The 15080-nt window shown below is 39.0% G+C and overlaps 1 protein-coding gene across 2 annotated transcripts; it reads right to left on the bottom strand.

The window, feature by feature from the left end:
* Positions 1-522: 522 nt before the first annotated feature.
* Positions 523-14447, bottom strand: CEP20 (centrosomal protein 20). Of its 2 annotated transcripts, none has more exons than XM_036279537.1 (6): positions 14408-14447; positions 11400-11597; positions 8082-8166; positions 5243-5379; positions 2080-2184; positions 523-1552 (listed from the first exon to the last, which is right to left on the bottom strand). In XM_036279537.1, exons 1-5 carry the CDS (start codon positions 14433-14435, stop codon positions 2114-2116), a joined length of 519 nt encoding a protein of 172 aa, XP_036135430.1. In that variant the 5' UTR covers positions 14436-14447; the 3' UTR covers positions 523-1552; positions 2080-2113. The 2 variants fall into 2 exon arrangements, with proteins under 2 accessions (XP_036135430.1, XP_036135429.1); XM_036279536.1 differs by lacking the exon at positions 14408-14447 and adding an exon at positions 13881-14072.
* Positions 14448-15080: the final 633 nt, after the last annotated feature.

The following is a 15080-nucleotide window of genomic DNA, read 5'->3' as shown; positions in this document are numbered from 1 at the left end:
TTCCTTTATTTTTTTAACTATCTTAACCCATGCATCTTTTAAAACTACTGTATTATAAATTAATTGAGTGTTGTAAAATCCTGAGTATATAAATTTCTAGAGCAGATTTTCTTAGCCCCAAATCCTTTGTGGATCATCATAAAAATCTCATAGTAGTTTGGAAATAGGTATTTTCTTCTTTCCCAAACATAAAAATGTAATACTAAACAAAACCATGTATCTGGCCCCACCGTTTTTTATACTGTCCCCCCAGAGACGGACACCCCCAACCCCGACCACTGACACCCATGAAGAGTTACTGTTCAGAGACGAGACAGCTGATGCCGAACACACATACATCAGGGAAAGTTCCCTCCTCAACCTACTCTATCCCCGCCAACAACCAGGCTGCTGGAGATCCCAAAGCAAGACCCGGAGAGCCATCGCCAAGTTCTGGTCTACAGCTCTGATCACAGAACAGTCACACAAAAGTGAGTTAATGTTTTTTTATTTATTTATTTTTATTAAATGAGACATCAAAACTATAAAAGTTGCCCAGGTACAAACAATTACAGAATAATGCATATGAAACCACAATGGACTACATGTGACAATTCTGTTCAGCTTCTATTTTGATAATTTCACATCAGTATCCAAAGTGCTAAACTCCAGCATTTTTTCTTAATCTAGTGCTGCAGGACTGCAATTCCTGAGGTGAACTTAGCGCCCACAGCCAACATCTTTGTGTGTAAACCAAGCCCTCTGAGAAAAATTCAGATATTTATATTCCCACGTGCAATAAAACTCACAATTATAATCAGATACTACAGATTTCATATTAAAAATGGAAGTGAACTCTTATAATATTTTTATATCTATTTATGTAATTTTAGTCCACCAATAGGGCTTCTTAAAAATCCTTTGACATGTAAAATATGGTTTAAGGGGGTTTCTTTAATAATTCTGTGCATCCAGATAAAAATTATTGGTTAATCTGTAAGGACTAAACAATAACTAGCACCAAAACTAAAATCAAAAGATTCAATAATCTCCAAAGGCCAATTTTACCCATTGCAGCCCTAATCACTTCCCTAGGGAAAATGTTTAAGCTGAATGTTTCAGTGTACAGCACCCAGGCAGCTGTGTTCTGAGTATGTCTATGGCTTTTGCCAGCCAGGTGCTCTCTACTGTAACAGTCTGTAGACTCCACATTATAAAAATATCTTAATAAATATTAAAGCAGCATTTTAGAGATAGCATTATGACAGCTCTTACTATTTTTCTATCCCAAGAACAAAAATAGACATTTGATAAGACTTTCAGAGCCCAAATAACTAGGGGTTGGTCCTGTCATGGCTCATCTTATAATTGTGCAACTGAAGGCCACATGGAGATTAAACAATGGCATCTCTTAAAAGGTACTTTCTGGTATTCTCCTAAAGCCTGTCTCTTCATGCTGATTCCACATTCTTCAAGGAATAAAATAAACTCTTTGTTTTACTTACAGCAAAATTAAAAGAATTAGACCCCCCTCTACATTTTAATTAAATCTTCCAGTAGAGGCCAAAATGATCTAAGGAAAGAAAAAGTACATTGTTACCTAGTTTAAAAGTTCAATTTTAGACAGTAATTTAGATATTTTAATCTAATTACAAGCGGTTATCTGAAAAATAGCTAATCAAAAATTCAAACTTTATAGAAATTAGTTTTTTTCTGGCTTAGTTCTTAAAAAAAAAAATGATGAATTTTTCTACAAACCCACATAAATTCCAGCCTGAAGGGCAGTGAATGAATATACCATGCTAAAGAGCAGATGATATGACTATGAAGACCTGGATTAATTTTTTTAGAAGATTGCATAAGGTAGTACAAAGCCCTTTCATTTCTCACAAATCTAAGGACCTTTAAAATTTAACTTCCTAAAAACAATACATTTTCTTTCAAGTCAAATCCAATAAGCTAGATGACAGAGTTAGCTTTTATTCACAAATGCAGTAAAGCATGAAAGACTTGTTTTGCAGCAACTCAAATTTCTACAAAGTACAAATATTAGTGATGCATTTTGGCAACAAGAAAATAAATAAGTTATTTAATACATACAATTTTAAGATAAAAGATGCCCCAAATGGAAATGTCATCTCTTCATGGTTTGAGAAATATGAAGATCTTCAATATTATTTTTCTCCCCTTTTCTTAGGTGGTCATCTGAAATTAATAGAAATGAATGACAATGCTTATCCCAAGTTAAAATAAGCAGTAGGCAAGACACAGCTACATATATTTCAGGATGTCACATATTCAATATTATATGAGTTCTTTAGGTGGCTTAGGCCAATAAAAAACACAACTTTTTAAACACTATTGAAAAAAATCAGAAATGTTTTGTACTAGGACTCTAATTATTCAAAAGTTTCCTAATTTTTTTAAAAAATAAGAACAATTCTTTTAAAAATATATTTTTTTAATCAATTTTTAGCGAGAGAGAGAGAGAGGGAGAAAGAGAAACATCAGTGTGAAAGTGGAACATGGATCAGCTGTCTCTTGCACGCCCCCTCCCGGGGATAGAGCCCTGACCAGGAAACCAGCCAGCAACCTTTTGGTGCACTGGACAATGCCCAATGGAGCCACACCAGGCAGGGCTCTTTGTTGTTGTTAATCTTCACCTGAGGATATTTTTTCCACTGATTTTTAGAGAGAGTGGAAGGAAGTTGGGAGGGGGGAAGAGAGGGAGAAACTGACTGATTGCCTCCCACATGACCCTGACTAGGGCCAGGGATTGAACCTGTAACCCAGGTCCAAGCCCTTGACCAGGAATTGAACCCAAGACCCTTTGATGCTCAGGCTGACGCTCTAACCGCTAAGCCAAATCAGCCAGGGCTTGATTCTTTTTTAAGTGAAAAGAGTACCCCCTGGAGTAAACCCACTGGTAAGTAGCTACAAACTTCTCTTATGTTATATGTAAGGAATAGAATTCACAAGAAAGGACTGGGTGTTTAATTAGCATTTTGAGAGAAGTCAAAGCTCTTCTATCAAAAAGAAGGGAAAAAAGCATTTCTTCTAATAGAAATGCCTCCCAGCAGCACCCTCTTGTGGCAAGAAGAAAACTAGCACAATTTACATTTTCCTACCCAAATCAGAAAACTATCCAAGAAAAAGTTTTCCAGCCATAAATAAAACAATAAAGTTCCCTGAGAGTTCAGAGGAGCCAAGAGCCCCTGTAACCACCCACTGTGCTCCAGCCCTACTGAAGAAGGGGCCCTGGTCACTTCTGCTGTTTCTTTTGTCATAGGGGGAAAAGGGTAGAGGGCAGAAGTGCTCTAGATTAAAAGAACCTAAGAAACTTAATACCCTATGGACAAAAATGCAATGCACACACAAAATTCCTAAGAAAATGTGAACCCCACCCCCAATTCCTCAAATACATTTTACAACTAAAAAAATAAAACACAAATCTTTTTTATAATTTTGATGAGAAAAAATACAAATTTAGACAAGTTGTTAGAAACATGCAATTTTAGCTCCAAAAACACATACTACTTTGCCTCCAATGTGACAAGTATTAATATCATTGGCACTAATGAATAGATTAGATTTCAAATCTAAGTGTGTCTATATACATCCTCTACTTTTTTCAGCACTTGGAAAGCTTTGATGAAAATAAGTGCTTTCTTGTTGGCATGTTTTGGACTTATTTTCAAATAAAAGAGAATTTAAGTTTACTGTTTTATATTTCAGCTGGATGAGCTTGTGAAGAAGGTATTATAATCTGAATAATAATTTTTTTTTTTTTTTGGTACGTGCCCTTAGCGGGAACTGAACCCGGGACTCTCTGGTCTGCAGGTGGACGCTTCAACTGCTGAGCCAAACTGGCCAGGGCTGAAGAATAATTTTTTAAACATCTTCATAACTTTGTCAATGTTGTGAAATAGAACTTATATATCCTTTGAACAGTAAGCTAGAGTCGAGAAAGGAAATGGACTGCTTAAACGTGTTACTAGAACATAATGCAGTTTGTTAGTTGTTTTTATTGATTTTAGAGAGGGGGGAGAGAGAGAGAGAAACATGATATAAGAGAGAGACATAGGACTGGTTGTCCCTCATATGTGCCCTGATTCAGGATCAAACCTACAACGCAGGCACGTGCCCTGACTGGGAATCAAACCCACGACCTTCCAGTTCATGGGAACACTCCAACCAACTGAGCCACACCGGCCAAGGCTATATAATGGAAAATTTGGCCGACAATTCGCAAGTCATTGCATGAAGAGGCCAAGAAAAATTCTGATGATCAAGAAAAATAATTTGCAAAATGACTGTTCTTCTATTGGCTCAGCAGTCATCCTTATTTCTGAGTCTTCCACAGAATAGGCACCCAAAGCTTCAGTGACTTGAACTCGACTTTCTGATGTCTCTGGCACTTTATACAGAAAGGACCCAAAGTAATTGATGCACTCCCTCATTCTCTCCACCCCTCCCAGCTCACCCTGCCCACTGTGGTACAGGCCATCTCAGGAGAACTCAGTTAAGAAATACTCTATTACTTATAACTTTCTTTTTATCCTTACCCAAGGACATTTTTGCATTCATCTTCAGATAGTGCGGGAGGGAGAGAGGGAGGAAGAGAGAGAGAAACATCGATGTGAGAGAGACACATCAACTGGCTGCCACCCACACGACCCCAACCTGGGCTGAGAACAAAATGCAACCAAGGTACATGCCCTTAGCAGGAACCAAACCGGGAACTCTCTGGTCCTTGGGCTGATGCTCTAAACACTAAGCCAAACCAACCAGGGCAGATTTTTTAAATTTGTAGATACCTACCACTGTACCACAGAAAGTATCCTGAAAATGCAAAGGACACGTAAACCTGTGATTTCTCTATCTGTATTCAACAATTTTGCCTTTTTAGTCTTAGAGAGAAAAAAACATGATGATTTGATAAAAAGTTATTCAGTATGCTAAGGACTAAGCTGCTCCAGAAAGTACAAATTTATGTGAAATTCAGGTTTTTCAATATTTCTGTGTAGAAATTATACCTAAAATTTTTGTCCAGTTATTTCCCCTGCTTCTCTGCAAGATTCTCTTTCCAAAAAGCATTCTGTTTTTTGGGAAGATAAATAGCACCAGGTTAAAACTACATTAGATATAAGTGGAATAAAACTACGACTCAAAAGCTTGGAAAAACTATTCCAAAGATAAAAATATATATAAGGAGAAAATATACTTGCTAACAGCTAAATGATAAATCTCAGAAAATTCATACCCATCTGCTCTCTTCCACTAGGTTGTCTACCAGAATTTGGGTTTGGAGGTTGAAGTGAAGATCCTTTCAGAAATGTATTTTGGATGCCATCCTTAGTTCCATTCAAGAAGTGAGATAAAATCCCATATAAAAGAGGTCTATAGCAGGAAGAAAACCAAAATCAATTAAATTTGCACAAATAGGAAAAGCTTAAAATATCTGTGTTTTAAAAGGTAGCCTCTGACACCAAAATAGCCAAGTAATTCACTAAACTTTAAAAAAAAAAGTTGCATACTAGATTCTCAGTCAGGGCACGTGCCCAGGTTGAGGGCCCAATCCCCAGTGGGGGGCATGCAGAGATAGCCAATTGATGTTCTCTCTCATCGATGTTTCTATCTCTCTCTCCTTCTCCCTTCCTCTCTCTCTCTAAAATCAATAAAAGCAAAATATATTTTTAAAAAGTTGCATAGTTATACAAATTGCAAACTGTTCATGCTTTTTTTTTAATCCTCACCCAAGGATATTTTTCTGTTTATCTTCAGAGTGGGAGGGAGAGAGAGAAATATCACCATGAGAGGGACACATCGACTGGCTCTCGTACGACCCCAACCAGGGTTGGGACTAACCACAACCGAGATAGGTGTCCTTGGCCAGAATGGAACCAGTGACTCATTGGTCCACTGACCGATGCTCTACTGCTGAGCCAAACCAGCCAGGGCTGTTCATGCTTTTTTAAATTTAAAAGTACTATTTTAACTCTAAAGACAATGTTAAAACCCAGAGAAAAAATGTTAAGTCTCATCTAAGCTGAAAGACAGTTTCAATCAATACACAGGAATTTGGCTTTTAAATTCCAAAGTCTAGTAAAATTTCTCAGTACCTAATGTTCTCTGATATACAACAGGTATTCAATAAACACTTATCACATTAATAAATCTTTGCCTAGACAAGGTCTTATCCCAAGAGACACACTGCCTGGTTTCAAATCCTGGCTTTGCTACTTGACCTCAGCAAAATTCTTAATGTCCCCAGCCTCATAAATGTTTCCTCCTCTATAAATGAAGGTAAGTGTAGACCCTACCTCATAGGGCTATTATGGACCAAATAAATGTCAAATATTTAGAACTGTGCCTAGCACATATGAAACGGTATGTAAATGTTAGCTATATAGGAGTTGAATAAAAACTAATATTTAAAAAGCTACTTTACAGTTTATAAAACATTTTTGCCTCTATTAAGTTTATCTTCACCTTGTGATGTCATAATCATCACCCTCAACTTGTAAATGAGAAAAACCACAGCTCAAAAAAAATTTGCTAGAAATCCCACAGCTACTAAGTAAACCTGTTATACTTGAACCCCAAGTCCCTTACTCTTTTCCTTATAATGCGCTGCCTGGGATGCATATTAGTGCCCGCGTGCAAACAGAAGCTGCTCTGCTGACAATAAAGAGAGGTACAACAGAAGTGTTGCCTTTCTTTTCCAATCTCACAATTGAAAACACAATTTAATGGATTGGGTTTTTTTGATATATATTTACTTATTAGCTGGTGTGATGGTTTAAATTATGACATCCCTTTCCCTTCTACAGGTGGTGCCTTTGCCCCCCCTTGAGTGTGGGCTAAACTCACTCGTAATGAGTTCAGTAAGATGTTTAAGAGCACTCTGCAACTTCACAGACTAGGTCAATACAGCACTGTGACTTCATCGCGTGAGTCATCAGCATGGAGATATCATTAAAGACTCAAGAATACTTACAAAAGTGGGCAGGAGGACAAGAAGAAAAGGACAAAACTTGGGGAGTGCCCACAATTTAAAGGAACCCCAAAGGAGCCAATAAAGACACTGAGAACACCATTAGGAAGACAGGAAAATCAAGACAGTAAAGGGTCACAAAAGACAAATGACCAAATATGTTTTAAGGAAGAGTGAAATCAATATTACAAAATGCTGCAGAAACTCAAGTAGAACTGAGCTTCTCAAACTGGAGACCTACAAACTACAGGATAAAGGTGGCATATGATCCTGGAACAATTTCCTACAAAAATCTGTGGGAGAGTTCAATTTAATTTATATGTTGTTTAAAACATTTTTATAGTAAAACAATTACACTATAAAGTAGAATGAAAATATTAAATGATTTTTTTTAAAAGAGAAAACATAAGACTTAAGAGAAATTTCTTGCTAGGAAAAGACTGCCTTGAGCTATGTTCCCAGGTGCCTATGTAAAACTTTTTTTTGCCGTTCAGGATCCTCTGGGAAAAGTTTAAGAAACACTTAAGTAGGGAAAGAACTAAGAAACTACTAGAAAGTGGTTACTCTTTTTAAGAGCAAGTTTTTTGTAAATGGTGTGGGGAGAATTTAAGATGCAGGAAAGATCACAGAGAGGGTAATAAAATAAAAGCAGAGGGTTGATTTTCACTAAGTTCAGTGGTAAAAAGGAGATTATGCAATAGCTTGGGGTTGGAAGTGGATATAATTTTTTGGAGAGGGGAGATCTGAGTACATTCCTAAGTTGACGTGAAGGAAGCAAAGGGGAGGAAGAGTTAAATCTGAGAAAGAAAAATTGATAGAGCAAAAGCATCAGAAGAAAAAAAGGATGGATCAAGAAGCCAGAGGACTGCCCCTTAGAAAGAGGCAGGGCTGTTCAGTCCTCTGAAACCAGGGGAATTTTAGCTCCAGAGAGCAGAGACCTCATCTGACCTGCTTACTGGTGCATACCTTGGATTTGGTGCAGTGCTAGACACACACCAGACCCAAATAAATACCTGCTGGATTAAAATGAAATAAAACCACCACTATGAGACTGTGATTCCAGTACAACAATATCTGAAACCTTATTTTAAAAATAAGTTCTTACATTGTATTATCCTTTGATTCTTCAAATGCATTTAGTTCCCGGATGAGAAATTGCCTGTCCAATGGAACTACAGGTTGACCAGATTCTGGGGGGGGGGGGATCATAAAAACATTGACTCTTTATTAATCTAAAAAGAAAATACAATTTTGATAAGAAACACAATGACTAGGTATACACATTTTTTAGATTTAGGAAAATGACGATGGCAGATCCAACTTATGATTTATGACTTTCAAAATAATCTTGTTAAATATATAACAATACAGTTTAATACAAATTCACTTTTTAAAAATTTTTTATTTATTTTTTTATTTAATTTTATTTTTGTTACAGATGTTTCTCCTTTTTTACCCCATTGACACCCTCCTTCCCATCCCCCCCTGCCCAGTCCCCGGCTTTGTTGTCCATGTCCATTGGTCATGCATACATGCATATAAGTTCTGTGGTTTATCTCTTCCCACCCCCACCTCCCCCTCTTCTGAGGGTTGTCAGTCTGTACCCTACTTCCGTGTTTCTGGGTCTACCCTATTCCTCAGACTGTTATATTCATTATATTCCATATATATAAGTGAGATCATGTGGTATTTGTCTTAAGTGAAACAAGCCAAGCAGAAAAAGACAAATTCACTTTTAATCTAATTTTTGGTTTAGAAAATACTATTTCTTCATTTAAACTACAATACTAGGCTTTAGAAGTCTGCTTCTGAGAAACCTGTGAATTCAACATTTGACAGTACCAATATCCATTTGGTGGCAATAATTCTAAAAATAAAATTAACCCAAATATTAAATGCTAGCAAGGGCAACTGGAAATCTCATACTTGCTGGTAGGAGAGCAAAAATGATACTGCCACTTTGAAATAGAGTTGAGCAGTTTCTCATCCAGGTAAGCATATACTTACACCACACTGCAGCAATCCCACTCTTAGCTTTTCCCAAGAGAAATTAAATCACTGTTCACACTGCCTTGGCTCATGTGGCTCAGCTGGTTGGGTAGCATCCCAAACACCAAGTGGTTCGATTCTGGTCAGGGCACATGCCCGTTTCACGTTAGAGTCCCCAGTAGGGGGTGTGCAGGAGGCAGCAATATTTCCCTCTCACACATATGTTTTTCTCCCTCTCTCTTCCTTCCTCTTCTCTAAAAATCAATAAAAATATTTTTTAAAAAACATGTTCACACAAAGACCTCTGGTGAATGTTTATGACAGCTTAATTCATAACTGCCCAAACTAGAAGCAACCCAAATGTCCATCAACTGACACAATGGAATGCTATTCAGGGGAGAAAAAAATCAACATGGCTGAATCTCAAGGGCATTATGCTAAGTGAAGGAGAGCCGACTTAAAAGTCTATATCCTATATGGTTCCATTTATAGGACATTCTGAAGAAGGCAAATGATAGGTACAGATAACAGATTAGTGGTTGCTAGGGTATGGGACAGGCAAAGAAGCTGACTACAAAGTGGCACAGAAAAGTTTTAGGAGGGATGGAAACGTTCTATATTATGACTGGTGGTAGTTACACAACTGTATGCACTTGGCAAAATCCATAGAACTTTATACTAAAAAAAGCAAAATATATTGTATGCTACTTATACCTCAGTTAAAAAAAAAAAAAAAGCCAAAGCATCTAATATGAAATGTGACTATTGTCACTATATTTCATTCTAGGGAAGCTCAAGTCCAAGACACCTAATTAATACTATTTTCATAACTTTCTTCTTTTCTGAATATTAATGGTATTATACAGTCATCTATAATGGAGGAAAGTGGAGATACTGATATTAAAGTTCCTTAAATCAATAAAAGGCATGTCTTGCCCTGGCCAGTATGGCTCAGCGGTAAGAGCATTGCCCGCGGACCAGAGTCCCGGGTTCGATTCTGCCCAAGGGCACATACCTCGGTTGCGATTCATCTCCAGCCCCAGTTGGGGCTGTGCGGGTGGCAACCAAATGATGTGTCCCTCTCACATCGATGTTTCTCTCTTTCTCTCTTCCTCCCTCTCTCCCTCCAGCACAGACTGAGGATTAACATAAAAACATCCTCGGGTAAGGATTAAAAAAAATAATGTCTTTATTCAGTTAAGATATGTGCTTACTATTAAATTAAAGATCTATAATGGAAAGTTCTGGTATCACAAAGAATTCATTTTCTCTTCCAAACTCTATTTCATTATCTCTATTCTTTGATGAGGCACATATCTAAGACATGAAATTCTTTTAAAACAGATTAAACCTTAAGGGAATCAAAGGATGCACAGAGTGGGACAAAAGTGGGTTTACAGTTGTTCATATGGGAAATAATATAATAATTAATAACAATACAAGAATAAACTTTCTCATATTCACAACTGTAAACCTACTTTTGCCCCACCCTGTATACTCAAGGTGCTTTTTTAATCACCCTCCTAATCTCATTTCTCCACCTGGCCCAGAAGTAATGCCAATCCTGACTATTGCATATATCCTTCTAGTTTCTTTTTTTTAATCCTCACCCGAGGACATTTTTTCATTTTTTTGTTCAGATAGAGTGGGAGAGAGAGAGAGAAACATCGATGTGAAAGGTACACATCGAGTGGCTGCCACCCGCACGACCCAACCAGGGCCAGGGACAAACTGCAACCGAGATACATGCCCTTAGCGGGAACCGAACCCAGGTCTCTCTAGACCGCAGGCTGACGCTCTAACTGCTGAGCCAAATCGGCCAGGGCTATCCTTCTAGTTTTTTTACATTCTTTCTTAGGAAATAAAATTTAACAGATAACGTAAATTTATCTTTAACTGCCCACCTCCTCCCCCAATACCATTTTTCTCCCTTTTATCACTAGAATGAATTTGGAGTTTACCATCCTAATCCTTTTTAAATTAAATACTATGCTTTTACATACATTTGTATACATCCCTAACCATACATAGTAGTAATATTTTGAGGCTTTATCTCCAATGTTGTATATTTTTAAATGAAGAATATGTATTAAATATGTGTTATTTTTAAAGCATATCCATAGAAAAAAGACTGGCATGGCAGTAACAAGATAAAATATAAATAACTGTTTATTCTCAGCATAAACAATTATATGTGATTTTTAAAAGTATGCAACTAGTATAAGGGCTTATTTTAGTTCTATATTTTCCCCTATAATACAAGCTTCATGAAAGCTTGTTCAAGGTATGGAAAGAGCCCACGTGATTTATGTCCCAGTCACTCAGATGACACTGTTTCATAATGGAATTAGATTTCCAGGCTAAATACTTTCTTAGAATTGATGGAAAGGAAGAAGCAGATTTTGTCTCAGGTGACAAAAAAATAACCTCTTACCTGCTATGAGGACAGATGCTGTATATTTATATTTGTTGAATTCCAAATACTCCCGAATTAATTCATTAATAAGAAGATTTTCATGAGACAACGTTGGTCGGGGTTCACTTACATCATCTAGGGCATTGAAAACTTCGGCTCGAATTCTCGCTTTTAAATGCCCTAAGACTCCCCTTTTTTCCAAGGTGTCCTTTAAAACTGTTAAATAGAAAAGATTAATCCTTCAATCATAGAATAAATTTTGTCATTCTTAGGCTTAAAGAAAATGGTTTAAGAGGCAAATGAACAGTAGCTTTAAATCTAAACACTGTGATGAACTGAACAACGATCACATTAGTTACCACAAGCCATGTTTGTAATAAAAAAGTTCCCAAATTGCAATGACTCACTATTTTCATGTATTTAAGCAAAATCAAGTTTATCCTTCTAACATTGTCACTGACACAGTCTATAGTCTGATACACATTATTGAGGAAAAAAGGGGAGAAAGAACTATAGTTAGCATATGGGGACCTGAGCTTAATCCCGTGGTCTCATATAGTTTCAAGAGTGGTTATCACTACAGACAGGTTGTGTGTGTCCCTAAGCACCTCTGGTCTGGAAAGATGATTAAAAAGCACATGTACATTCCATAAAAGGAAGAAATATGTTCTGTCTTTTGTAATAAAAACGTCTGATACCCAGAAATCTTTGGGAATGGCCCATTCTAAATGAAAAGGTGGGTTTTGTGTTTTGGTTTGGTTTGGTTTTTTAAAGACAATTATGAATGAATTCCTTAAAACAAAAGGATTTTGGACCGTTAAGCCTACTCAGAAATCTAACAGAGTATATCACTGCCATCTAAGAAATCAGGGGTATATATGCTCAGTGTAACCTAACTTCTTGATTATGGCAAATATAAGTAGTTGTGATAATGAGATTTAGCTATAAATATTAGTATGGGTAGTAAAGGCATGGGGCTGAATTGGCACCATCACTTACAGGTCTGGAACCTTCTTTTTTCAAATTGTCCCTAATGGCTAAATAACAACTCCACGGAATCAACACACAGTGCCTAGTACAAAGTATGAGCTCAATAAATACTACCTGGGTGCGTTATAATATAGTGCTGTATACTACTGGGTATACTAAATATAGTTTAATACTGGACTGTACCCTGTCAAAGGCACCAAATAAGTATACAGTAATGAAAATTCATAAAGGGAGCCCAGGAACATAAATATGTTTTAAGCTTTGATAAGTAACAACAAAAACCTGGTCATATGATTAAAGAGATACATTCTAGACGAGACTTTAACCTTTCTTACCCCTTATTTTAAAATCATCCCCTCAAACTTTTTGCAAGTATGTAAGTACATATAGTTATCACCAAATCAGACGTTGTAACAGGCCCATAAAAGGAAGGTACAGCCTTATGGTATTCTTGGGATCATAACTGAACCCCTGTTCTCTAATTCCATCTTTGGAAATTAAATGGAAAGATTTTTTTCCACTGGCAAGGATATTGTCCCAATTACTCTGTATTTGCACACAGCACAGCTTCAAACTCAGCAGAGAAATGAATGAAGTTGGAGTTAACTTAGTACATCTCATCACCACCCCAGTGGTAGATCCCCAACTCATGCCTCAGTTGCCTTTTCCAACATGAGCTCTATCTCTCACAGACAGAACCAAGTGAGGTGGAAAAATGTGAAAGTGCTTTAAAAAAGGTAAAATCTCACAAAACATAAGTTATTGGCAAACACATTTTTCACTGAGTTTCTCTTGAACACAAAGCACATTCGGAACTGGGGAATAAAGAGAAAACATACAGGGCTCCCTACACCTGTGTAGGATGTCCCTAATCCCCAAAGTTCTTCTAGGGTTCCATAATAGTTTGCCCTTTCCTCTATTATTATGCTTAAAACACTGTACCATAACAACTTCTTCAGAAAGGGGTTCTCAACCTGGCTTATATGCCTAAGTATCAGTCCTCTAAAGGCGTATGCAATACTGTGTGTGACGTGTTTCCTAGGGGGAGGGTTCACTGATTTACGTGAAGCCTGTTCAGGTAAAGGTATGCCTTTTATATGATTGTTCACCAGCCCAGTGCCACAAATATACATTTGTATCAATGGTACTGACTCATCTCAAAGAGATTCAATCCCTCCCAGCCAAATCTCTAAGAATGACTGACTTAGGCCCCTCATTCCCTGAAAACTTTTTTTAAAAATTAATCACTCAGTAATTAAGACTTGAGCTCTAGTGCAGCATTATCTAGCTCTCACACGCGGCCTCTTTCACCCCTCAGCACCTCAACTTCCACATCTCTGAAATGGGCATAGGGCTGTTACACGGACTCCATTAGCTAACACAGGGGCTGGGCGGCGCCTGGCATATAAAGCTCAATCGCTGATAACTATAATTATTACTACTACCTGTCTGGGCATCTGTGTCAAAACTAACACGGTGTCGAAATGTTATCAGCTTAAGGACTCTCACCTTTCTGGTACTTTTCCAAAAAAGACAGGCGAATGGCCAGGCCAGGCAACTTTCTACCTCCAGTTTTCCCCGATGGAAACTCGGGACCCACCTCCCAGGTTGTAAGGATGCAGTGAGACAACCACCCAAATGGCTTAGGGTTGCGCCCAACACCAAGAACGGCTGTGGACACTGTAAACATCAGCCCCGCGTGAAAGGCGCAGGTCAAGGCCTCGGCTCCAGGCGGGGTCCAGAAAAATGCACCAGAGGCCCAAGGTGCAGGACTGTAGAGCTCTCAGGTACCTGCAGACTCCGCGACTCCTGCTCCAACTCAAAGCCGGTTTAAAAACTGCCCCGTGCAACCCGTTCCCTCCAGGGCCCTGGCGCAGCGGCCACCACCACATCAGCCGGCTCCGCAGGCCCTGGCGCCGCGGAGCGACCACCCGGAAAGGCTGACTCCTGCTCCGCGCGCCCTCCTTCCGTCCCATCCTTGTCTCAGGCTGCAGACCAGATGCATTCCACCTGGCGAGCCCCCCACTCCCACTCACCAGCTTTCAGCTCGGTGACAGTCGCCATTTTTAACGGCCGCCAGGGGCGCGCCTCAGCCGTGCGCACGCGCAGCCCCGCCCCACTGCGCTCCGCGGCGTGGTCTGTAGCCAATAAACGCGCCGCTCTCGCCGCTCCCAGCCCCCCCGCCTCTCTCAGTTTACGCTGTCCGTGGTTGCGTGGGTGGTGACTGGAGATTCCCCCTAATAATCGCCCGAGCTCTCGGTGGGCTCAGCGGAGGGGGGAGGGGAGGGGAGCGGGGACTGAGGCAGGTTGGAGACCTTACCTGTGGGTGCGACTGGCACCTTAGTGCTTAACTTGAGCCCAGTAAGCCTTTTATGATCTGCCCACTGCTCTGGGCAGCCTCAAGTATTGTTAATAGTCTCCATGTATTAAGCCTGAGAGTCTCAAGCGTGAGCATGCTTCAGAAGCATCTGGAAGACTTGTTTTTTTTTTTTGTTTTTTTTTTAATCCTCACCCGAGGACATTTTTCCATTTTTTGTTCAGATAGAGCGGGAGGGAGAGAGAGGAAGAGAGAGAGAAACATCAATGTGAAGGGACACATCGAGTGGCTGCCACCTGCACGACCAACCTGGGCCGGGGACAAACTGCAACCGAGGTACTTGCCCTTAACGGGAACCGAACCCGGGTACTGCAGGCGGACACTCCAACCCC

This window comes from Molossus molossus, unplaced genomic scaffold, assembly GCF_014108415.1.
Source record: "Molossus molossus isolate mMolMol1 unplaced genomic scaffold, mMolMol1.p scaffold_m16_p_3, whole genome shotgun sequence".
Lineage (NCBI taxonomy): Eukaryota > Metazoa > Chordata > Mammalia > Chiroptera > Molossidae > Molossus > Molossus molossus.
Note: the sequence above shows the minus strand (reverse complement) of the source record. Positions and strands in the feature narration are given on the sequence as shown.

Bases quoted from the DNA above. Each gene is read 5' to 3' on its own strand.
- CEP20 (XM_036279536.1), bottom strand. From the start codon at position 14,061: ATGTTTACAGTGTCCACAGCCGTTCTTGGTGTTGGGCGCAACCCTAAG. The intron at 5,380-8,081 runs GTAAGAACTTAT...TTCCTGCTATAG, and splicing joins GAATCAAAGGATAATACAAT to ACCTCTTTTATATGGGATTT. The intron at 2,185-5,242 runs GTATGAATTTTC...TATTAATTTCAG, and splicing joins TAGTGGAAGAGAGCAGATGG to ATGACCACCTAAGAAAAGGG.